Source organism: Pezoporus occidentalis, unplaced genomic scaffold (assembly GCF_034315485.1).
Source record: "Pezoporus occidentalis ecotype Australia unplaced genomic scaffold, CSIRO_AGI_Poc_V1 ctg102, whole genome shotgun sequence".
Classification (NCBI taxonomy): Eukaryota; Metazoa; Chordata; class Aves; order Psittaciformes; family Psittacidae; genus Pezoporus; species Pezoporus occidentalis.
In genome coordinates this window covers 349,854-373,080 of record NW_026912801.1, presented here as the reverse complement: position 1 = coordinate 373,080, position 23,227 = coordinate 349,854, and the positions used below count along the sequence as shown (strand labels likewise).

Here is a 23,227-nt window from a genome sequence, read left to right as displayed (position 1 = left end):
GAAAGTTGTGTTGTTGCCTTTGGATCATGCTCACCTGCAATTACCATGATGTTCGTGGGTTTTGTGTTGATGACTGTGTGCTGAGGGTTTTGTTAGGCATTTCACATCCCTGCCCCAAAACATTCTCCAGTTTCATGGATTTCCACAGAAGCCACACAAACATCACATGCCGCAGTGAGCTGGCGCTGTCCCTCACTGCATCCACGGGGGGGGGAACAGGACTTGTCCTTTAAAATTAAGGTTTTTGTGCGGTGTGACTCACATCACCTGCCTCAACAGCCAGAAAACACAAGTGGCCACTGAGGCCCTTCGAGTTATTTGCAACGCGCCAGACACGTGGCCCGGGCTGGGCATGGAGGGCCGGTATCTGTGTTAGGTGCAGCCCCATTCACCCCGCTGTATTGTTAATGGTTACTGGTAAAGCCGCAGCGAGCCAGGAAGCTCCCCTGTCCCGGTGCGGAGCGTGGCCCCGGTTACCGGGAAGGGAAAGGGCAAAGACCGCGATGCCGCGAGGGCTGCCGGGAGCTGCGCGGTGTTATTGTCCCGCAGCATGCAAATGAGACGCGGCCCCCAGCCAATGAGAGAGGTCGTCGGCTGTGGCGCAAGCGCGTTGGGGAGGGGCGGGGCTGACCTCGCCGTCAAGCCCGCTCCGCCGAGCGGCGGGGCCTCAGCACGCGCGGCCAAGATGGCGGCTGCGGGCGGCGGGCGGCGCAGCGGGCACGGCCGGCTCTGACCGGGCCGCCCCACGGCGCGGCGGGAGGGCGTACGGAGGCCTCCGCGGGGCAGTGCCGGCCGGCAGGGGAGTAGGCAGAGCCCCCCTTCGGGGGGGGGGGAGGAGGAGGAGGGATTGTGTGCGGAAGGAGGGGGCCGCTGCCGGCGAGCCCGGCCGTGAGGGGCCGGCGAGCGGGGCGTGAGGGCGGGAGCCTGCCCGGAGGGGTGAGGCAGTCCGCGGTGGGGGGAGGGCGAGGGGCCGGGTTGAGGAGGGGCAGCGCGGGCTGAGGCGAGGCTAGCCGAGCCGGCCGGCGAGCAGGGGAAGGCTGGCTCCCTGCGGCGGGCGCTCGCAGGGCAGGCGGCGGCTGCGCCGGTGGCTCCCCGCGTTCCTGGCTCTCGGCTGCTGGGCGCCCCACGCCATGTTCTCGGTGCTCTCCTATGGCAGGCTGGTGGCCCGGGCAGTCCTGGGCGGCCTGTCGCAGACGGACTCCCGTGACTACAGCTTGGTGACAGCCAGCTGTGGCTTTGGCAAAGATTTCCGCAAGGGCATCCTCAAGAAAGGCATGTGCTACGGAGACGACGCCTGCTTCGTGGCCCGGCACCGGTCGGCTGATGTGCTGGGTGAGTGCTGGCGAGCCCTGCTCGGGGTGCTGGGGAGGGGTTGGTGGCGGTGACCCGGCCTCCTGTGTGAGCCGCACATGGCAAAGCGGCTCATCGGCTGCAGACAAAGGAAGCGGTTCCGCCTGTAAATGTCAGTGCGAGTTCTCTTTTTTTTTTAGCTTAGGAGAAAGCTTTTGTACTCTTTGCCGCAGCACGACACCCACCTCATTTAGCACACCCATTGGGACGGGGTGCTGGGTGCCCAGGCCCAGCCTTGGCACCTCACCTGTAGGTGCCTGCAAGGCCTGGTGCCTCCAAAAGCTGGATAAACGGCGTGTAATATTTCACTTTCCATGTGCCTTTAAACCGTAACCAAGCCCTTTGTGTATGCATTGCGTTTACCAAGAAAAGATTATTGAAACGGACACTTCCTGATTTTTAGCGTGTCCTGTGTCCTTGTCAAGTGAAAGGCAAAGTGACATTGAGACTGGCTTCAAATGTCAAACTTCAGTTTCAGTGTTTGCTCTGTCTTGATTGCACTCTCTGGTTTGTATACACGTGTGAAATGAATCTGAAGGGTTCAAATTTTAGGAGTAGTGAATAATTAGAGATAATGAGTGGAATCTTTGGTTTGTGAACAGCACTCTTCTGACAGTGCTTGACCTTTCTCCTGTGTAGTCAAGGTTGATTTTGGCTAACTGGTACTTTGCAAAAGTTAGTTTTCAAGCAACTGACAGAAGTAAGTTTTCATCAGAACTTTGATATTAAAAAGAAAAAGCTTCCCCCCCTTTTTATTTTTTAATTTAAACCTGGTGGGATTACACTGCAATGTCTTGTGATGTATTGGGGACTCTTCACAAGCCAGTGCTGTTGCCCAGAGCTTGGTTGCTGTTTCATGCTAAGACGTTTCTTCTGGAAGCTTGGTGCTAGTTAACAGTATTGCTGATCATTCTCCAGTGAGCTGCTACTCTAAGGGTGATGCTGCAGCTTTGAAGATGTGGAAAACAGGTCAGTGCATGTGAGATACTCAGCATGTTTTCTGTTGTGCCTATTCCAGAGAAACTTTTTGCTGTTCCAATTAGCTGTTGGACAGCTTTACTTTAGCATGTGACTGAGACTGCCTGCCTTTAAAGTTCACACTAGGCCAGCACTGATAAATAACTGAGCAATCAGGATTTGCCCAGAAGAGAAATGGAGGATCTCCTTTACTTACAGGTGGACTCTTTGCATGGGGAAGCAAGTAGATTTGCACCCATTTGATGATGTTTAGTGGGTTTTGGCCATATTTGGTAATTGCCATATGTGGACCTACAGCTTGTCTTGTCTTCCTGCAGGAATCAACAGAGAATTGTGTTTCTAAGTTGGGCTTTGCATTAATTTTCATGGTGACATGAAAACAAACAGAATTGCAGCTCCACTTTAGGATCAAACAGCAAAGGCGGCTTCAGACCAGTATGTCTTAAACACCAAGGAGAAAATAATTTACACAGAAAAGCTGTTGGGTTGGGTTTTCCCCTGTAAAACTGTTTTCATGTTAATTCTTTATGGATTTTCTAAATACACCTTCCAAACCCCCAAGATCACTGTACATTCTGCAAACAGTAACGCTCAGGATGGGGTTTGATGCAATCCAACTTGATGTTTTTTCTTCATCTGGAGTCCTTCATTTTACAGACATAGTTTACTCTTTGTTTCTGCTGCCACAGTCATCTCTTTGCTCTCCCTTTCTCAACCAGTCCTACACAGCTGCAAAGAGAGTTTCAGCACCAGTGTTCCTGCCTTTAATTCTTGTTGCTCTCATCACAAATGTGAGGTTCCTTAACAATTGTTTTTTAAAGAGCCTCATAAATTTTCTCCTAACTCAATACCTTGCCGACTGCACCTCAGCAGAACTGCCTGAGCTGAGCTGTTCCTTTCCAAGCTTCATTTTTCGGTATTACTTTAATGAAAAGGCTCACGTGGCTTCAGCTGGAGCAAACACTAGACACGGTGAGAGTGCTTGTAGAGAACAGTAAATTTCCAAGTGTATCACTTGGAGTTATCCTGCCCTGGTAGTCATCAGTGACAAAGCCATGCCAGACAATGAATTTAACATTCTTCTGTGCCAGCCTTTTCCAGAACCAATATATGGGAAGCATGCCTGTGTGGGATGGAGATGGGTGTGGTGTAACAGTGAAAGAGCTACTCCCAGCCATTTGGCATGAGTGCTTGGGGATTCATTTTCTTAGGTCAAACAAAAGTGTTTATAGCAGATGCAAATATGCTAAACACTTCTTTTGTTCTATGTATACTGTGTAGTCTCAAGGCTGAAAACAATGTCTTCTAGTCTGTGCTTCATCCTTTCACAGTAAGATCAACAGAAAGCTTATGAAGATTCATGTTGTTTCCAGTCCTCCCTTAGTAGTTAAGGGCTTGATGAGGCCTGTTACTGGTGTACTTGAAGCCTCGAGGGGTTTGACTTATTTTTACTTTGGTCTAGGATGTACCTGTTAAATTTGGATGTTTTCTTCCCATTTTGGGTACAGTGAGACGCAAGAAACTCAGAACCAGGGTGTTTCCTTTGGGATCACTCTGAGAAAAGGAAGTGGCTTTACTACCAATGTTAATCTCTAGAGCTTTATGATTCAGGCCCGTGTTTCCTGCTGCTCATACCATATTGTGTCTTTCTGTGTGTTCACTGTCAGAGTCCTGGTTGTCCAGATCCTCAGGATATTCAAATACCTTCTTGAGATGTGATAGATGTCATGTGCTGCTTCAGGTCTAAAGGCATGCCCTTGACTTCTGAGGGCAGAAGCACTGTTTCCAGGGCGGAAAACCAAAGCTCTTCAGGAGCTGGGACCTTTGTTTTTTTCCTAATCCATGTGCAAGTGGAATTTTCAGAGCATTGGGAGCAAACCACACATTTAAAAAATGAACTTAAACACTTTATATAAACATTTCACTTAATGGAATTAAACATGAAACTTGTTCGCAAGTTCTGACCCCACTCATGCTGGTGACTGCTTTTTCCTGTTGTTGGGATCTGCCTTCTCTTGCTTGTTCCTGCCTTATCAGGCCCCTGATGCCTTTGCTCGTTTTTATGGATTTTCCAAGCTGTTGTGTGACTCATTATTGAAACACTACAGCAACCACTGTGCATCCCGTGACAGCATCTCTTATACAATGTCTGTGCTGGACAGAAGTTTGGGTGTAGCCACTGGGACTTGACGAGTCTTCCAAACTATTTCTGTCCCCTAGCAGGAGTAGGGGAAACCCCCTCTGGCAGCAGCATAGTGGTTGTCCACTGCAAAGCTAAAATTTGGCAACTGTTGGATCTGCTGCAAATCTGGATTTTTAAAGGATTTTTGGGAAGGGGGGTGTTTAGGGCAGCTGATCTAAACTGAAAGGAATTGCATTTGATTTGAAAGTCAGGTTTGTCAGCAGCCTGTGTAAGAGGTGTGTAAAACTTGAGTGCCAAAGCCCCTGGAATATTGTTGGTCTCATTGTCACCAAGTGAATTAGAAGATGTAAAAGGATTTGTAGGTGAAATGTCAAGGTTGTTCTGGCAACTGTAGAGGATGAAGGGACTCTGATGCCTGAAGGTCATGTAAGACTCTGTTAAGTGGTTTTATTTGGTATCATACCTGTTAAAGAGATTGTTGCTGCATCACAGCTTACCACACTGAAGGAGGCAAGTTGTCTGCTTGCTTTGGAGTAAGTAGCCTTTCACCTACTCTGGCAGGAGAGCTCAGGGCAGCCAGTGATGGGATAAAACTTGTGTATGTGTCTTAGCTTGTAATAGATCAAATGAAGTTTTCTTTTGAGCATGGGGGCATAAGTACTGTCATTTGTAGAGAAACTACAGATTGAGAAAGATCCCCATTAACAATGATATCCACTGTCAGTCCTGTCAGTTCAGCTGATCCAAATGTCAGCAGTGCTCTTCTTCAGGAGCACTGGCTGTATGTAACCTCTTAGAAATGTGGCAGCTCTTCTCAAGAATGAAGCTTCGATCTGGTTATTCTTTACCACTGTGTCTGCAAGGGCATTGCACACAACATGTTCTGATCAGCAATTGCAGTGGAACACATTTTAATTATAAGTGCTCTTAGTACTTGTAGCAGACAATTTTCCATTCATGGGCAGATCAGAGTCTGTCAGGAATCACAGAAGGAAATAAAAATAAGCAAAGCTGAGCACAATGCAGTAGGTGAGGTGTTAATCCTACCTGTGTAGTAGGAAATATTGCAGAACTCTACTGCTGTTTACTTTGCTTCATCCACACTTAATACTGTGAGCCTGAGATTGTTTGTGCTGTAGGTAATTCCAGTGCAGGTTGACTGATGTCTGTCTGTCTGCAGTACTTATCCCTTTCATCATTTAAGTGCCAACTGCCAGTAGCAGTTCAGCTGTGAAAATAAGGCCCACAGTTGCTCAACACCTGGGGAGGTTAAATAGTTATAACTATGTAGGGAAGTTCTCATAAAACATCCAGAAATAAATAATGATCTAGCGTTCTTCTGTAGCTCCCCAAAGCCACTGAGCAACTTCTCAGGCTTAAATAAAATAGGTAAGAGATCTACCTGGTAAAGACCCATTTCAGGAGCAACGGAGTATTGTAGCAGGGGGAAAAAATATAAGGAACTGCTGCTTTTTCCTCGGAGTACATGCATGCCTTAATGTTTTCAGTTCATTGTTTCTCCTTCAGTTTGTTCTTCAACATTGTCTCTCTTGCTTGTTGTGCCTCATTATCACTTAGCCAGTTATTCTTCCAGAACCTTTGTATTTCATGCAAGGGTAGTTTAAGGTCTGCTGTAACTTTTAAAATGCTCAGTGTGAATAAGTAACCTTTCCCTTTGTAACTAGTTATCAGTCACACACAATCTGCCTTCAGGGATTTGTATTTAACTGGGTTATTTCTTAGTCAAAACCTTGAGGGTGGAGAGTAGACACCATTTGGCTCTCTTTGGGATCCCATGCTGGTGGAGCTGGTAGGAGAGTTGGTGTTGGCTCTGGGCATGTGACTTCATGGGGTGGAGAACCTATCTTAGGTGTGTGATTTATCTCATTGCTGATAAAGCAAGAAATCTTAATCGGTTTATCTCAGTTCTGTATGTTGACAAATACTAGGTGCTGTAATTTACAACTTGTGTAGTGCAACGGGTTGCACTTTGTTACCATTTTAGCCTTTCTATATGTGATGTGGAATAAAATCAGTCACAGATACATCCTTACGATGTTCTTTGTCAGCGATTCATTGCCAACTTGGATAAGGATCTCAAGACACTGAAAGTTCAGTGGGATATATGGAGTGTCTCACAAAGTTATTTGTGGGGCATGCAAGGGCAATTCCTGCTGGCATCCCTCTGCCTGCCAGGTACTTCTGTGTGTGAAGATTATCCGTAGCTGATGCAATGTTTGAAAGTATTCATCTTTCATTTTTAGGACAGGGTGATGCTTTTGGGCTCTGGCCATGGGCAGCTTAGTTTGCTCACTAGCCAGAACTTCTACGCGTAACGCTAGTTATATTAAACAGGGTTTGTTCTGAACTTTAAGCCTGCTTAGTTTATATTTGCTCTGAACTAGATACAACGTCTGAGTCTGACTTACAAAAGCGCGTGGTGAAAGGCACATGTTACTAGTGTTGGCATAGCTGGCTGCTCCCTGGGCAGTTAACCTCCTGTGGCGGCAGTCAAAGCAACTTCACATTTGCATTTCAACTGGTATTTTATCCCAGATGCTTTTAGCATTTTGAAGTGAATTTTAATAAGTTTCAGCGCTTCTATCTTCATTTGCTCCTATCTTCTTTGGTGCTGCAGCATCAGTGACTTGTGCTTTGTCTTTGAAACTTCATTGCAACTTTGTCTTGCTGAGACATCTTGAGACACCAGATCTTTAAGAAAGCAGAAAGAGCCAGTTTTTGGACTGACACATGCAGCAAGTATTTAATCTGGCAGTAGCATTTGTGTGTTTTCCAGCGGTGGAGTGTTAACTCTCAAAGGGTTCTGAAAGGTCTCCATGATACACTTAAATACTTGAGAAGGTTTCTGCTTTTGAAGTGATTTATTGTGAAATTTCCAATTGCTTTATTTAGAGAAGTGGTTCATCTCGCTGCAGGCGTTTCACTGTGTCACATGGACGCATGTGCAATTCCTGCGTGGGCTTGAACAGGGAATATCCAAATAAATCATCTTTCTGTATAACTTTCTGATGTACTAAATAGCTTAGAAGAAAGCCAGGCTTGTACAGTGCGATTTCAGCAGTGTCCTGTGGTTCCTAGCCTGTAAGAAGGTTATTTTAAGTTAAATGATGGGTACTGGAAGACAATATTTAATGTCTTATAGGGAAATCTAAGAAAATGAAAACCCGAGTAATCTTTTTCACTTGTTAGAACAGTAGTTAATTGTGAGTATTTACAGTGGAGTTTGTCTTAGATGAAAACAAAGGTAATAGAAATAGAGCTTGGCATTATTCCGTGGCAGTGATACTGCCAGTAGCAGTACATCTTGACACAGGGGAAAACATGGTATTGCATTAAAAACTAATCCGTTTTCAGTTCTTGCTGCTTCTGGCATTTGAAATACCTCACAGACAGTTTTGTTCCTTGTTTGCTGTGTATCAGCTATCACAAAGTTTTCTTAAACTTTCTCATTAACGTTTCATCTATGTCAGTAGCAGTTTGTTCAGTCTGTTTTAAAATCACGTACTCATTTCCCATAAACCCCATTAGCTTATGTTGAGAACATACAATGTAAAGATACTGCTTTCATGTTAAAACTACACTGAAGGTAAGAGTAGATGGCTCAAGACCTTGGGGAGTGTAAAAATCTTATTTTAAGGCAAAACCAGTAAAGATGGGTGTTTTCCAGGTGGCATTTTGTGATGCAGAGCTGCTTGCATGTGCTCTGCCTATGTACTGCTGTGGGTCTGGGTGGCAGCAGTAACTCCTGGCTCCGTGCCGGAGCAGGAGGAAGCATTTGACTGCTCTGGCAGTGCTTGTGAACCATGCTTTAGGAGCCAACAGGGTCATTTAGCTTAAATTAGATGAACTGGCCTATCATCTGTAGGAGACGAAGTTTAAAAGGAAAAGAGGGGAAACATAACCAACGCCAAACTTTTGCAAACCCCCACATTGTCCATTTTGGGCAAGGACAAGAAATAGGTGCCAGTGATGGTTTGTGAATTGGTGACCTGATGGGATGCAGTGGAAGCGTTACAGTGGAAGCAGCTCCGGGGCCTGCTCCTGATGTAGTGGTCTCATTTGCGTCTGTGCCAGGATGGAGAAGGAATGCACATCTGTCTTGCTGCTTCTTAACCAGACAATCTGTTCTCTTAAGTGTGGTACAAAGTTAAGTGAAGGACCCACTTGTGGACCATCTAGAGGATAATTGTTGTAGAAGGCTGTAGCAGAATGTACATAAAGCTGTTTATAGCTTGCAAAAGCAGACAGGAAGGCAGCCAGACAAAGCCATTTCATGGCTCAAGATAGAGTGTGAAGTGTGCTGCCATGATTATGGATTCAGATTCCCTGCCTGGTTTAAGAAGTGAGCAAAGAAAAGCAGGTGGCATGCTCTTATCTTTGCTTGAGTAATTGAAAGAGGTTTTGATAATTAACCTTACCAGGTGCTTGCTGAGACTGCTTTCTTGTACTCTATACTAGTGCTCTGGGGTTGCTGTTAAAATATTTCCCAAGAAGACTAATGTGCACATGGTTTACTGATTGCTTGAGGGGAACTCCTAACTTCTGGTGAGCTTGTTTTGTAACCACCTTGGGAGGCAAAAGCTTTGGGCAGTTCTTGTCAAACATCTTCTTCTCATTGCAGTAACCCTGCTGCCAGTGAAGCAATGCTGTGTTCAGGTAGCAAGACTACATCTGGATTGTGTTCACCTTAAAGGGAAAAACTTAGTGTAGAACATGAAAAACTTAGTGTAAAGCAAGCATCATCATCCAAATCGAAGCTTAGTTTCTGTTTCAAGTTCTAGATCTAGAACTTTTTGATAATGATCTCTTACTCTAGACTTGTCTGTGTGGCAGCAGAAGACAATGGGTTAATCCAGTATTAAGATGAAGTTGTGGGACCTGTACAGAGGATTATTTTCTTCTTGAAGAAACCAGAAAAGGCGTTTCCGAGAATGCCAGGGTTGCTTTTGCATTAGCTTCTTCCCGGGGTCTGAGAGGTGAATACAGGATCTGCATTCCTGTCGCATTCTTCTAAGAACACAAACAGCCAAAGCAGGTGTCTAAAAGGTTGTGCACTATTTTTGGGAGAAATCTGATTAATGTTGATAGGCTGTTCAGAATCTGGCCATCACCTCTTGTCAGATTATCGTGCCAAGGGCGGCTCTAAAGCTTCCGTCTCAATTTCAGATGGTGTCGGATGTGAAGGGCATTTGTAGAGGAGGCAAACTCAGTTTCACCTTCTCAGGCAAATTTTCATGCCTTTGCTAATAGTGGTGCTCTTTTTCTGAGGACGCTTGTTCTTTAGCACAGTCTGAGCTCTGAGATTGCCTCTTTGTGCTTTCATCAGGAACACGTTATTTTAGCTTTATTATGTTATGGAAACTTGCACTTGAAATGGTCAGTCCCTTAAATGCTGAGGATCAAAAAGACTCCTGGAAACATTTCCAAGTAGAGGTATTTTTATCTCATAAATAATGTCTGCAGACAGTATTGTGCCTGTATCAAGGAGGCCAGTTGAGGAACTTCAAGATGCTTCATCCAAACAGCCACCAGAATGTCATACCTGCTGCTTATCTTGCTCTGACCACCCCCCTTCCCTGTGTGCATCTTCACTGTTTGCCTCTGCAGTTGCTGAGCAGCTTCCCAAGCTTGGGCAAAACTAATTTTCTGATATCCAGGTAGTTTTGAATAACTGAATGAAAAAGGACTGGATCATAGTTTCCATACTCTTGCTTGGCTGAAGCTGTAGGCAACAGACTCTCCTTGGAAGGCGTAGGTCCCAGCACTGTGTTGGTTATGTGTGGGTTTTGAATACATGTCTCAAATGGAAGTTTAGTTTCTACAGAAATTGATACTACCAAGTAGAAAGTGTTGTCCCTCATGAGCACATAGCTTGAGAAGGAACTTTGGGACACTGAATAATGAGGAAGAGTTTATGTATCATTTCTGTACTAGTTAAAATCTTAACAGCCTCCACATTTGAAATGAATAAAACCATTTCTTTTTAATGGGCTGGTCGAAGGTTAATGGGATCGAAGCTTCCTCTTCCCCCCACATTCCCCACTACTTGATCTCTAGTGAAGTCAGCCTCCCCACAGAGTCCTCAGCATTAGACTTTTACCTTCTCTCCAGCAAATCAGATTATATTTAGGTTTTTGCCTAGGAGGTGATGTCAGAAGTTCTTACAAATGCTTAGAATTTCCTTTTCTTAGTAAAAATGTTTTTGAAGCAGGTGCCACGTTGTACTTTTTAGTTACTGAATATCATGAAGTGATGTAAAGAATTAAAAACCTCATTTTGGAAACCATGTCTGTTCGTATAACTCTGGTTTTATGCTTTCTTCTAGGGGTAGCAGATGGTGTAGGAGGCTGGAGAGACTATGGGGTCGACCCTTCTCAGTTCTCAGGGACTCTAATGCGAACGTGTGAACGTTTAGTGAAAGAAGGACGGTTTGTACCAAGTAACCCTGTTGGGATTCTCACCGCAGGTTACTGTGAGCTGCTGCAGAACAAAGTACCTTTGCTTGGTAAGAACACAAATACATAAACTGGATCATAATTGTTGTATGTCACTTAGATGTGCTTACTCAAGGTTGCTTTAATGTTACCAATGTCTACAACAGTTTTGCAGGTATTTCTCTTAATCACCCAAAGAACATAGAAATGAAGTTGTGTTGGTAGCACCCTTGTGTGTTTAAAAACTGTCTTGATTCATTCAGTGATACAGGGAATGTGTGTGTATGTATCAAAACCTGTGTGATGGGTGGTTACTCAGGAGTGTTCACAGAGTTTGCCGTAGGATGCACTCATGCAAGTGCAGCGTGTGTACTAGTGCTCTCTATTACATGTGTATAAATAACTGTTCTCTGCTGAAAGCTGCTCATGGTTGGTTGTGGCTTTTTGCTTAAGCTATGCAAGCAGAAGTATTTTCTGATGATAATCAGGCATGGTTCTGCTCATTCCTTTCCTTACTGCTCCTGTTGCCTTTTATGTGCAATGATCTTTAAACCTAATCGGTTGGCTTAAGTCATTTAGAACATACAGTCGCTGGCACTGTATATTATTTTTACAACTCCTTGTGGGGGATTCATTACAGGCCTTTTGGGAAACAAACTCAAGTAGATGCTTGGCATGTTCTGTGTCAAACTTGATTTTAGACAGGGCATCCAGCTGCCTTGGGAATGGTGAGCAGATAGAGAGGTAACATTTGGGCTTTGCTGACAGCCTTGAGAACAGGATACTTTTCTAAAGGGCATGTGACCTCTTCTACACTAAGAAAGTCACCCTGCAAGATACACATGCGTCTCACCTGACCTTAAAGTTCTATGCCAGACAAGTGCTGTGTAAGCTATATTTAACTTGTGTGCTGAGCTTCGGAACAGATGTTATGGCATTATATGCCTAAAGAATAGGTTGGAACCTCAGAAGTGAGCTTAAGTAACTCTAAAATGGCAGTGGTCGGTAATTACCTTAGGATTTTGTGTGTTTAGTAGTGCTTATTTGTGCAAAGCAGATGTAGCTGTAAGTGATCCACAAAGTGGGCCACTGGTGAGAGCTCTCGCAGCGGCTTTGTAGATGGAGGCAGTGCTGCTTGGCTTGACCTTTCGAGTGCTGAAAAGCAGCATATGCTGAGTCACAAGATCTGCATTCCACACATGGCCTCCTGGTTACACTCTGCTAGTAGAGTTAGAATTTGGAACTAATGATCCTTGGTGTTTCTCCTTTATCTGAGAACGGTATTTTTGGAAGTAGAAACAAACCCCTGGAATTACCACGGCAATGAACATTTAGTTTGTTGGAAATGAAGAGAAGGGAGAAGATCTCATTAAGGAGGATTCGTCAGGCAATTAACTTTTCCTTGCTGTTGTGCTTTAAGTCTTGACATGTAGTTCATCAGAATTGAATCTAGCAAAGATTTTAAGATAAAACTGAAATGGGAGGAAACTCTGGTATTTAATTAAATGCTGTTTTTGTACGGCAGAACAATCTTGGATGCTGTCACATATCAAATCTGAATTTTTCTCAAGATACTGCATTGATTTGCCACTCAGTAAGAGTGGAGAAGATGCTCTGTATTCACTAGAGAGCAAATTAAGGGCAAGTGTATTGCAGGGAACTCCCTGTGTTAGGAAGGGAAACATCTGGAGTAGGTGATGCATAGAGCCAGCTGGACTTCTTCAAGCCTGATCATAAACTTAGCTCATTGCAAGCTTGTGGTCTGTCCAGCATGTAGCTGTGCTTGGAGACTCCTGCAGGAGGGACATTAGGATAGAAAATGAAGCCTGTTCACCAGCTGGTGGAATGGAGACTTAACTTAGAGGTAGAAGTCAAGAAGAAATGCTTTAGCTGCATGTCATCCTCTTCAGGAATGAATGTTCTTCTGGTGGATGTGCTGTTCTTTGTACTGAAATTAAGTGACTGCTGTTTATTGCAGAGGACTTTGTGTGTGTGGATGGGTATCTCTGCAGTACAGTTGTGTCTGTGGCTTGCAACCAAGCACAGCTGGTGGCTACTGCTCAGTGAATGAATCAGGAATTCCTCAGTGCCCTCAAGCATGGCTGGGATAGTTCTGAGCATGGCTGACAAGTAGATATGTTCCTGTTCTGTCCTACTTGAACCTGGAGTAGCATTTGTCTCTGAAACATTTTTCCTTCAAATTTGTGAAGCTGGCATCCTGAAGATGTTATTTTTTACACATGCAGCTAGCTCTCCAGAGCCGTGCTGTGAAGAAAAGCATTTTGATGTTCTGCCAAGAGGAATGCAATAACACCTAATACTTAATTGCAAGCAGTTTTTTACTTGGCGTGGTTTATTTACAGCTGATGAGTGAAACTGTGTGGAGAGCACCCAGCATTGTATGGATGCTGCTGGAATTCTATTATCTCAATGATTTTGGAATTTCAGTATTTTATGCGACTTGTGTAAATCCAGTCCTATAGCAGAATGTGCTGACATATGTTGGGGTGGAGAACTGTAAATAAAGTGGAACAAAACAGGTATTTGTCAGCATATTGTGTTTACCGAAATCAGAGCAGGAAAAGTAAGTTCCATGCAAAAATCATAGGTTGTGCTGTAAAGGTTTCCAGCATTTTCCTGTCTTTACTGATATTAATTTTGGCATTATTATTTCCATTCGTCATTGTGAGCTCTGAGAGGTGTTTGAATAATAGCACTGTGAATCAAATCGGTGACAGACTGAACAGTTTCTGTAAGGGCAGCTCCAGTTACCATGTTCTGTTTGCAGGAAGCAGCACAGCCTGTATAGTCGTTCTGGACAGGACAAGTCATCGTTTACATACAGCCAACTTGGGAGACTCTGGATTTTTGGTAGTCAGAGGAGGGGAAGTAGTCCATCGATCCGATGAGCAGCAGCATTACTTCAACACTCCGTTCCAACTGTCCATAGCTCCACCAGAAGCAGAAGGTGTTGTCTTAAGTGACAGGTAAGATGGAGAGGAACTTAAATCCTTAATCTATGTATGTGGTCAGCTCCAGAAGGCTGCAGTTCTGCTGCTGTGAAGCTCTTTGCACATGGGATTTCAGCATGTGCCTGCTCTTAGGGTGTTGTACCTGCCCCTGTCTTTAGGTACTGTGAACATTCCTCACCTTGTGCTTTCCAAACTCCATACATCGTTGCACAGTCTGAGGTTATGGAGCTAATGATGATGATTCATGGTGGCATATTCCCACAGTCTGCACTAGGCATGTTCTCATCCATGGGAAGACGTTGCCCAATAAAGCTGCTCCCTAAAGCCCATTGTCCTGCGTGAGGGGCTTGTCTGACCGGGAGCTTTCTTCCCCAGTCCCTGTGTGCTCTCTCCCGAGGCTGGTCTGGAGTAGGCTAATTTGGATATCTTGGCACTGAGGTAGCAAGTACTTGAAGAACAGAGCAGAGGGACATGTGACTGTAACTGGTGTTTCCAAAGAGCTGAGTTCCCTGCAGCATATTGTATTTGACCAAAACGAGCGAAAAAAACCCTGTTTGGCAGAACACCAAGCTGAGAAATGAGAGTATTAGGAAAGGACAATCTGTTCACAGAAATGAGTTGTTTCAGAGGCAGACTTGTACTTGTGTCTTCCATGAAGAATGTCAGGCTGATCCCTCCTCTGACTTAGTGAAGTCTTGCCAGTAATATTAAGTAAGAATTAAAACCCCAGCTTTCAAATGTGTAAAAATACAGCTCTCAGATAATACTTACAGGCTTATTGATGTGATGTATTTCCTGGTTTAGTGCAGGGTGTCCCTGCCTATGGGAGGGGGGATGGAAGTAAATGATGTTAAGGTCCTTTCCAACACTAAATAGTCTATGACTCTGATATCCCTCTTCTGAATACATGGAGATTATAAAGGAGAGTGACCACACTACACAGGGAATGTAATAGGTATCTTAAGTTTTTGGTACAAGGTTTGTACTTGATGATCTTGAGGGTCTTTTCCAACCGAAATGATTCTGTGAAACTCCAGTGCTGATGCAGTGAGGGCTATGACTTCAGTGCCAAGATGATGATGATCTTTTGGCAAATGTGAAGTTGTTGAAACTCATGACCATTCTTGCGTGGGGCTTTATTACTTCATCCTAAGACTGCAGAGAGGAAGCTGGGGCAGGACTCTGAAATTAGAACCTTTAATTGAGCCTATTTATTAGGCTCAAATGAAACGATTGTTTGTAATTCCAGAGCTGTAAAAGAAAAACCTTTATTTTTCTGAGTTTTTGTGTCCTCCCTGGGAAGGCAGAACCCAAAAGCACAAAGAGAATTGATAATGTCCACTGGAGTCAGCAGTGTGAGTCATCACACAGTATGGAAAGGCAAGATAAATGAGCTCCTCAGCTTCAGTTCTGAGTCGTGATTATAGCTCTGGCTCATTTCTGCTCTGTTCTTGATGTTAATAAGTGCTCACGGATGTTGTCTAAATGCTTCTGTAGCACCTTCTTTTTCATCTGTTGTCCCAGTTAAATGTTACATTTGGCTATCTATGGGAATAGGCAATCTTCACTCTGTCAGCCTTCCTGAAGCTATGCACCAGCCAAGCAAAGCAGCTCTTCTGCTTTCTGGCACAGCCACATAGCATTGGATGCAGCAGTTCCTCCCTTCTCAAAACCCTTTCAAGAATGTTTAAGAATGAAGGATTTGTCACTCCCCTGCCCCAGAGTCAGATTTGGCAGCAATATTCATGGTGAAATTGGGCTTTTTCTCCTCTTGGTGTTGTGTAAGGTACTGGCTGTGAGCACACCAACTGGCTATGGTCTCCTGGTAGCCATTCCTGGGGTGTTTCATATTCCATTGCATTAGAAAGTGATAAAGTGATTCAGAGTCCTTAAGTGTTTTGGCCATTCCTGTTATGAATTGGCCTTTCAAGTACAGCCCTCTTACGTACTTTGGATGAGTGGGGAGGAAGCCCTGAGCTGCCATTCTACTTAAGGGTTTCCATGGAGATCCACTTGTGAAGCAGATTAGTTTGCGGGATTGTTCATTTGGGAATTTTCAATGCAAATCCTTTGTGTGATAGCTGGAACGTTACCTGTTTGCAGTCACAGCTCCTCTGTTGTAGCTCTCTTGCCAAGCCATCCCAGTGCAAAAGCTCCACAGTTAGTGATTATTTCTTTCTTTAGCAGAAAACCAGGTAACAGTAGTGAATTACAAAAGCTGTTGATGGGTTTGTTTGGCATCACTTGGTGCCTTGGTGAAAGCTGGGGCCCTTTCCTCTAACATACCTGTCATCTTCACAGCCCTGATGCTGCTGATAGTACTTCATTTGACGTCCAACTTGGAGACATTATTTTGACTGCAACAGATGGACTGTTTGACAACATGCCTGACTACATGATTCTGCAGGAGTTGAAAAAGCTGAAGGTAAGTGTGTGTTTTGGGAATCTCTCATCTTTTTGCACTGCGTATCCCTTATAGTTACAAACACTTTTTTTAAGCATGTAACTTCCATGTTTTATGGAAAAGACCCACCACAAAGTGCTCTCGAGACTTTTCAGTTAATACCATATGTGAGCAGGGGAGAGGGATCTCTCTTGCATCTGCACCCAGGTTGGATCCAGAAGCAGCAGCTTGGGCATAAACTGCCCAGGTCACTGATGAGTGAAGGAGGGAGAGGAGGCAGGTGACAAGGAGATGCTCAGGAGCAGGCGCTGGTATTTTACCTGTAGTTGTACATGAAGATACAGCATCTCTTGTGGCTTATTTGAGGGGGTGAGCTGTATACGTACGAATAATGTGAAGCTTTTCTTCAGGGTTATAAACATAGTCATTGTGCAGCAGTTGGGCTGTGCCAGTTGTGAGTTACGTGTGCTCCAAGATAACGTTCCATAAAAAAGTATTTCCTGGCAGCTTTTCCAGGTTAGTGGCCACAAATGGTCTTTTGAAACAGTAAAAATACTGTTAATTTCGATGAGAATATTTAGCTTAAGGCTGTTTACTTACAGAAAGTATACTTAGGAGATATCAATATGTATAAGCTCCCTGAGGAAACTCATTTGCATGGAACACAGAGAAGGTTAACGTGTAGAATTACAGTGTGGTTTTGAAAAGGTTCTGCCTGCTCCTGTCCTGCGGCTACATAAGTGGTAGGTGGTGTCAGACAAAGTGGGTCCTGGCAGACACAGTGTCTGAGAGCCCTCTGCACATCAGCCAGACTTGTGTTTCCCCCTCTCTGTGGTCCCTGCTATCACTGTCCTTTCCTCAGTGCACTGTTTGGGTCTGAAATGGAACGTGTGAGCACAAGCTGACAGAGGCTTTATCTGGTTAGTGGAGGTAATGACAGCACTGAAGGTGTGTCAGGGCGCTGGCATAGACTGCAAGGACCTGGTGGGCTGGTCACTGACCTGCAGGGCTGTTACTTACGCTATAGCCAGATCCTAGCTCTTGTTCACTGAACTCCCACCTTCTCGGCGAGGTTGGCCTGGGCTGGAGGTGGAATTCCCTTGTGGAGGAAGGTTGAGCTCCACCTTTTGGCCCGTTTGGGAAAGGCACTGAACTTCCCCGCAGGTTCAGCCAAAAGTTACTCATGGAAATGCCGCTAATTCCCCAAACTGCAGGGAAGAGTGTTGGAGTGAGAAGGCATTTTGAAATAGCTGCGAGCAAAAAGAGCAGTGGTTGTTGTGTTGTGTTGGCTTGAGTAAGGAAAGCCTTGGAGTAAAGCAGCAGAGTTACTGAAACAGGAAAAACCTAACATTTAAAATGCAGCCTGTGGAAGGTCGTGTGCTCAGGATGTGTTTTCTTATCTCCCTTCTAAAGTTCCCCTTCCCCCTAAGCGTGCTCTTGTTGGTTTGGGTAATAGGGTCAGAGAAATAAGACTTGCATTAAAGGGAAAGCATAATTACCTCGATAAAGCCTCCTTAGTGAGGGAAGGATGGCTCTTCCAGTGTGAGCTGTGAGTAAAGCTGTCAGATACCCCCTTGCCCTCCGGTGAGGCTGTTTATTGAGTGTTAGTCTTCTGAGTTTCCAAGTTCTATAAATCCTCCAAAACCAAGTCTTTATCTTCTAGGGAACCTGAGCTCTGGCCTCCAGTTGTGAGGATGGGCAGGTCTAGCCCAAATTTGGAAAGCCTAAAAGATGGTGAGGGTTCCATTTGGAAGAGAAGGTGGGATCAGGGGTGTGAATTGGCAGAACCGTTCCCAATACTGTGAAGCTTATTCCTATAAGAATGAACTTCTTTTCCTCCTTAATTTAGAACTCCAACTATGAGAGCATACAGCAGACTGCGAGAAGCATTGCTGAGCAAGCTCACGAGCTGGCTTATGATCCCACTTACATGTCGCCGTTTGCGCAGTTCGCATGTGACAATGGATTGAATGTGAGAGGTAAGGTGATATTTTCCCTCCTGTTCCCACTCCCGCTGTCTTTAAGAACTCTTGAGCAAAGTGAAGTTCTGTTGTTCCACAAATCCAATTGAAAACAGGGTGCTGGAAAAATGTGCTTGGCAGGAGAGCACCGCAGCGGGGTGCCGAGCTTGGTGAGGATGCCGGCTCCTGGTATAGGTCATGGGGAGCAGCTGGAGCACAGAGAACACAGAGTGCACATTCTTATTTCATTTTATTGTAATCCAGTGTGTACCCTCCTGCCTGAGAGGAGCTCTCCAGGCTCTTGAGGAAACCGCTTGTTCCTTGGATTGGGGTGTGATTGTAGGGGTGGTTTTGGGGGTTGGTTTTTATTGTTGATGCTTTTTAGTCAAGATTCACACACACTTTAGGGGTTTGATTATTTTTGTGGTTGAAGTTTCTGACCCTTGTGCTGTACCATCAGCATCCCCATCCTCATCCCCGTGGCAGGGCTTGGAACTGGAAGAACATAAGGTCCCTTCCAACCCAAACCAGTCTGTGATTCTAAAGAGTCTTAAGTGAGTCTTAAGTGTCTTTCCTAAGGGTCGAGGCGGTAGCTGTAAAGCTTGGGCACCACACTGCTACAAAGCTCAATCAGTTGGTAACGAACCTGCAGATCTCCCGAGTCCACAGGACTGGTCTGAGCTCCCACATAACATGGGACCTCTCAGAGTTGAGTGGATTCCTGTAGCTGTTGAGTCTTGCAAAGTGACTGCTAAAAGGATTAAGTAGCTCTTGGGAAGATGGGCAGTGATACAGTGCTGGAGCAGAGGCGTTTGGTTTACAGTAGGAATTCCTGAGCAGATCTTGCTTGCAGGCTGCTTGTACCAAAGTGGTGTTGGGGGTTTGTACATTCATTTCACAGCCTGCTAGAAACCAGGCTTTCTGCTCTGCTCCCTGACAGCGAGCTCCTTTTCATAGCTTGACCTCACCCCAGCTCAAAAGGAGAGCGCCTTTTGCTGTGTCAGGTGTCATTGCCGCCCTCTGTCGTGTTTCAGAAAGGAGGTGGAGGAAGCAGAGCTTAAGCTGCCTTTAATGAAAGAGCTTTCCATGAGGAGATGTCTCAGGTTCTGAGGTGACCGCTGTGGCTGGATGAAATAGTTCTGCTTTTCTTCCATTGCAGGGGGAAAACCAGACGACATCACCGTCCTTCTGTCTATAGTAGCCGAGTACACAGACTGAGCTGCCCGCAGCGGCAGCCCCCGTTTGCACCCCCAGCTCCAGCCCCACACCCGGTTTCCTGCTGGCAGGATCCTTCCTTCCTTCGCAGCCGAGCTCGGCAGCCGGTTCTCGAGCTCGTGGCCTGAAGCCCTTGTGAAGAACCACTCTCATAGTACACTGGTCTTTGTCTGCCAGCAAGAGATGAAGAAGCTCAAGGCTTGAAAAGCATGTGTCTTGGAGCTTAAAAAGGGGGAGGATCGATCCCACGTCGTTACTGCATTTGAAATGTGACTTCCTTTCAAAGGAGCAGAATTGGTTTCTCCTCTTTCAAACTAGATTCAATAGCTACAACCTCTCCAGGAGGGCATATTACTCTACTTACTAGAAACGTTCACTATTCATTAGAGGGTATGTTACAGAACACAGTTTCATAAGCATAGTCTTGTTACAGTGATAGCTGAGGTTTCGTGTTTCTAAGCTCCGGTTTTCAGGAGATTTCTACCTGCTGTAAACATTCTGCTCTTGCCATCCATGGTGTCAGCCTTAGGAGCCTTTTCTAGTACGGGATTTCCAAGACAAAAATCCATACTTAGTTCAAGTTCTATGGATGCAAATGTGTTTTGTGATTTCAGGTGCTTTAACTGTGATCTTAAGAAGTTCTGCAGATCATTTGTCCGTGACGGGCCTGGTATCGGGGTGTTTGGGCTGTGGAGGATTTTAATTTAGTTTAATTTTGGGTCATTTTTTTAAGTACGAATTTTAGCTCAGCACCAGCAAACTGAGCGGGGCAGAGCTGAGGCCCCTGCAGCATCCGACCCCATCGCACCGGCGCGGGGTGATGCGGCACCGAGAACAGCTCATCCTCAGCTCTGCCCTCGCTTCTGCAGCTGATGCTGTTGTTAACGAAGCTTAATTTGTGTTCAGAATTGCCACTCGCTCGTGTAGAACAGAGCGTGCTGCACCCGTTGAGGTCCAGTTGATCCCTTGCCTCGCAGATGAGCACCTCTCTCTGCTACTGCTGTGGCAGCAGCAGGAAGTACAGAACCTATTAATGAGTAATCAGCTAAACTTACATTTCAGTAACTCGAGTTTAGGGTTTGGGGAATGAACCTTAATGATGTTTACAGTTCTCTAACAGCCACTTTGCAATATGACATTTCCCTTCGAATGACCGTAGCTCCCGTTTCTTCCCCCCCCTCTTCCAGCAAGCTTTCCTTTTCCTTTCCCGAGGTTCATACAAAACAAGCTGATAGCTGTAAAGATATATATATTTTTGGTCAGGTTTTTGGTTGTTTTTTTTTTCCATTAACTTTTTTGCTGGTAGAGAAGTCTGTAGAAATAAATTAAAGCCATGTTTTTATATATAAAAAGTCGGGTAATGTTGCTGTTTAGGTGAGTGCAGTTAAACTCGGTCAGTAAGTAATCTTACCTGCTCTCCAGAGGAGATTTTTTACTACCTGGTTTATTGTATTAAAACTGTTTAAGTTTGAGGTTACCTCAACTTGTTTAAAAGAATTTTTGTGGACTTGTACTGTATATTTGCGTAACTATGTCAAGCTTTTATTTAAGGTCATTTAACATGTACCATGTACATGTCATTTTACTATATTTCAATGCACCGTGCTTGTAACAGGCATTTCAGTTATAATAAGTGATTAATTTGGAAGCTCTTCAGTAATTTATCTGCTATTCCTAAATTGGCGCCACGTTAGCGATGGATTTTACATCACCTTGTAATTACTTGTCAAAATGCCTTAACCACCCTAACTTGACCAAAATCTGATTTTGGTGAGGGTACAGGGAGGATGACGTTAATGAAGAAGAATCCCTGAGTTTTGTGCTACCTGGAGCAGTGAGCGGTGGAGAACTTTGCACAAATTGCCAGTCCTCGTTGTTTTCCACAACGGAACAAGCTGTTCCCGGCTGTCTCCTAGAAGGAATGTATCCACGCTGCAGCACAGGGCTTTGTTTCTCGTGTTTGGGAGGGACGTTTCTCTCTCAAATCTTGGGTGTCTTTTACACTTTATTCTCCAGTATTTCCTGTCGCGCTTCTTGATTAGAGCAGATTTGATCAACTCTTCTTTCCCTTCACCTTCCCTTCAGGCGATGCCCCTGTAGACCCGGACTGCTGCACCCTCACCCCTCGCTCTCAGCACGCTCATCCCCAGCCCCTGGTAGTTTTTCCCCCTCTCTGCTTCCTAGAGGTAGGCACGGGGAGACGTTTGCGGAGCGGACAGATGTGGATGGTGGAGGCGCTCGTCCCCTGCGCTGTGCTCTGCCGCTGCGGTGCCGGCATCGGGAATTCCCGATGGGAAGCCGTTGGCCGCTGAGCAGTATCCACAAAGCCGTTTGCCTCATATCACACCGTGATTCTAGTTTTTGTATCATTAAGAACAAATTGGGGTTTTGATTTACAAATCATGAGTTTATCCCTCACCGGACACACCAAAGACCAGTAAAGCTTATAGCTTTTCCATCTGTTTATAAAGCAATACTGTATTATAAAGAATTGATATTTTTATCACATGCTTGATTGTTTTGGGGTTTGGTTTTTTTCCTTTACTTTCAGATGTGCACTCGAAACATATCAAACCTGATTTCTTCCTATGAACTTAAGCTGTCTGCGCACAACAGATTCATGGAAAAGGAAATGACAGGGCCCATCCTATCAAAATCCTTGTAAGCGATGCATGAAGCAGTAACACTTCCTAGGAATTAGCTTATTGTGGCTACTCACGAGAGGAGCGTACAAGAAAGGTGTTCATGCCATGGAAGCGTGCGTGACTCCCAGCTGCACGGAGGGTTTCTGGTTGTGGTCAGGAGCTGGTGGATCGGGAGCGATGAGCTGGAGGAAGAGTTTTGTACATCAGTGCCACTGAACACCTGGGGCTGGTGGGAACTGGGGTTCCTGCAGCATTATTGGGTGTTTGGACAAACCAGGGCTGAGATGTGAATTGGAATAACTCTGTGGTTCCTTGCTCCTTTTACAGCTATCTTTGGGAGAGCTGCGCCATCCGGCTTCCCTCCAAATGTACTTTCTTGGTGTCTATGAAGAAGGTTAAATGGCCAAAATAACCCCAAAAAGCAGATCTTGGGACCAGGCAGTTGCAGTGAGTCAAAGAGAAGGGAGAGGTGAGGGTCTGGCAAAGATGTGGAGGATTTAGTGGTGGAATCCCTATCTGTTGGTGATGGATATCCCTCCTCTGTGGAAAAACCCAGCTGTGTGGGTAAGAAGGGGCTGTATGAAGTAGTTTCTCACAAAGATAGCTGAAATAACGAAGCAAATCTGAGTCTGTATCTAATGAGGATGCTTTTTTGTTGTTGTTAAAATGAGACTATCATCTATGCTTACCTAAGAAGCGATTATGTGAATTTCATGTCTGAGGTATAACTTATGCAGGAATAGTTCTGTAAATACATTTAAATGAATTGTAAAGATATTTAATAAATATAGTATTTATACTAAAATGTGCTTTTTTAAAGTAAACTTGACTGCAAAACCTCTGTTTGTCAACGCAGTGATGTCGGTGGTGGCACAAGGATCACTGCCACTGGGGTGTTGAGCTCTTGTTTAGACCCTTGTATGGTCTTCCTAAATCGCTGTGGGAATGAAAGTGGGCTCTAACAATCCGGCAGACAGAATCACCAGTTTTGGTTAAGTAAAGATGAGGAAATTCAGTATTTTATCCCAGTGTGACTTTGGGAACACCGCCACTGAGCTGTGACGGAAGAGGCAGGGGGTGGGAAAAGAATAATGGGAAACACAG

At 44.9% G+C, this 23,227-nt stretch overlaps 1 protein-coding gene across 2 annotated transcripts; it reads left to right on the top strand.

Moving 5' to 3' along the window:
- The first annotated feature begins 960 nt into the window (after positions 1–960).
- Positions 961–22,928, top strand: PPTC7 (protein phosphatase targeting COQ7). 2 transcript variants are annotated; one of them, XM_062614281.1, is made up of 6 exons: positions 962–1,332; positions 10,818–10,997; positions 13,715–13,913; positions 16,200–16,323; positions 18,152–18,281; positions 19,423–22,928. In XM_062614281.1, the coding sequence occupies exons 1-6, from the start codon at positions 1,131–1,133 to the stop codon at positions 19,479–19,481; spliced, it is 894 nt and encodes a 297-aa protein (XP_062470265.1). In that variant the 5' UTR covers positions 962–1,130; the 3' UTR covers positions 19,482–22,928. The 2 variants fall into 2 exon arrangements, with proteins under 2 accessions (XP_062470269.1, XP_062470265.1); XM_062614285.1 differs by lacking the exon at positions 18,152–18,281 and having other exon boundaries at positions 961–1,332.
- The last annotated feature ends 299 nt before the right edge of the window (positions 22,929–23,227 follow it).

What these genes read in the sequence shown, in the direction of transcription:
- PPTC7 (XM_062614281.1), top strand. Translation starts at nt 1,131, where the DNA reads ATGTTCTCGGTGCTCTCCTATGGCAGGCTGGTGGCCCGGGCAGTCCTG. An exon ending in CCGGTCGGCTGATGTGCTGG is followed by an intron (nt 1,333 to 10,817) that starts GTGAGTGCTGGC and finishes GCTTTCTTCTAG; the next exon opens with GGGTAGCAGATGGTGTAGGA. An exon ending in AGGAGTTGAAAAAGCTGAAG is followed by an intron (nt 16,324 to 18,151) that starts GTAAGTGTGTGT and finishes TCCTTAATTTAG; the next exon opens with AACTCCAACTATGAGAGCAT.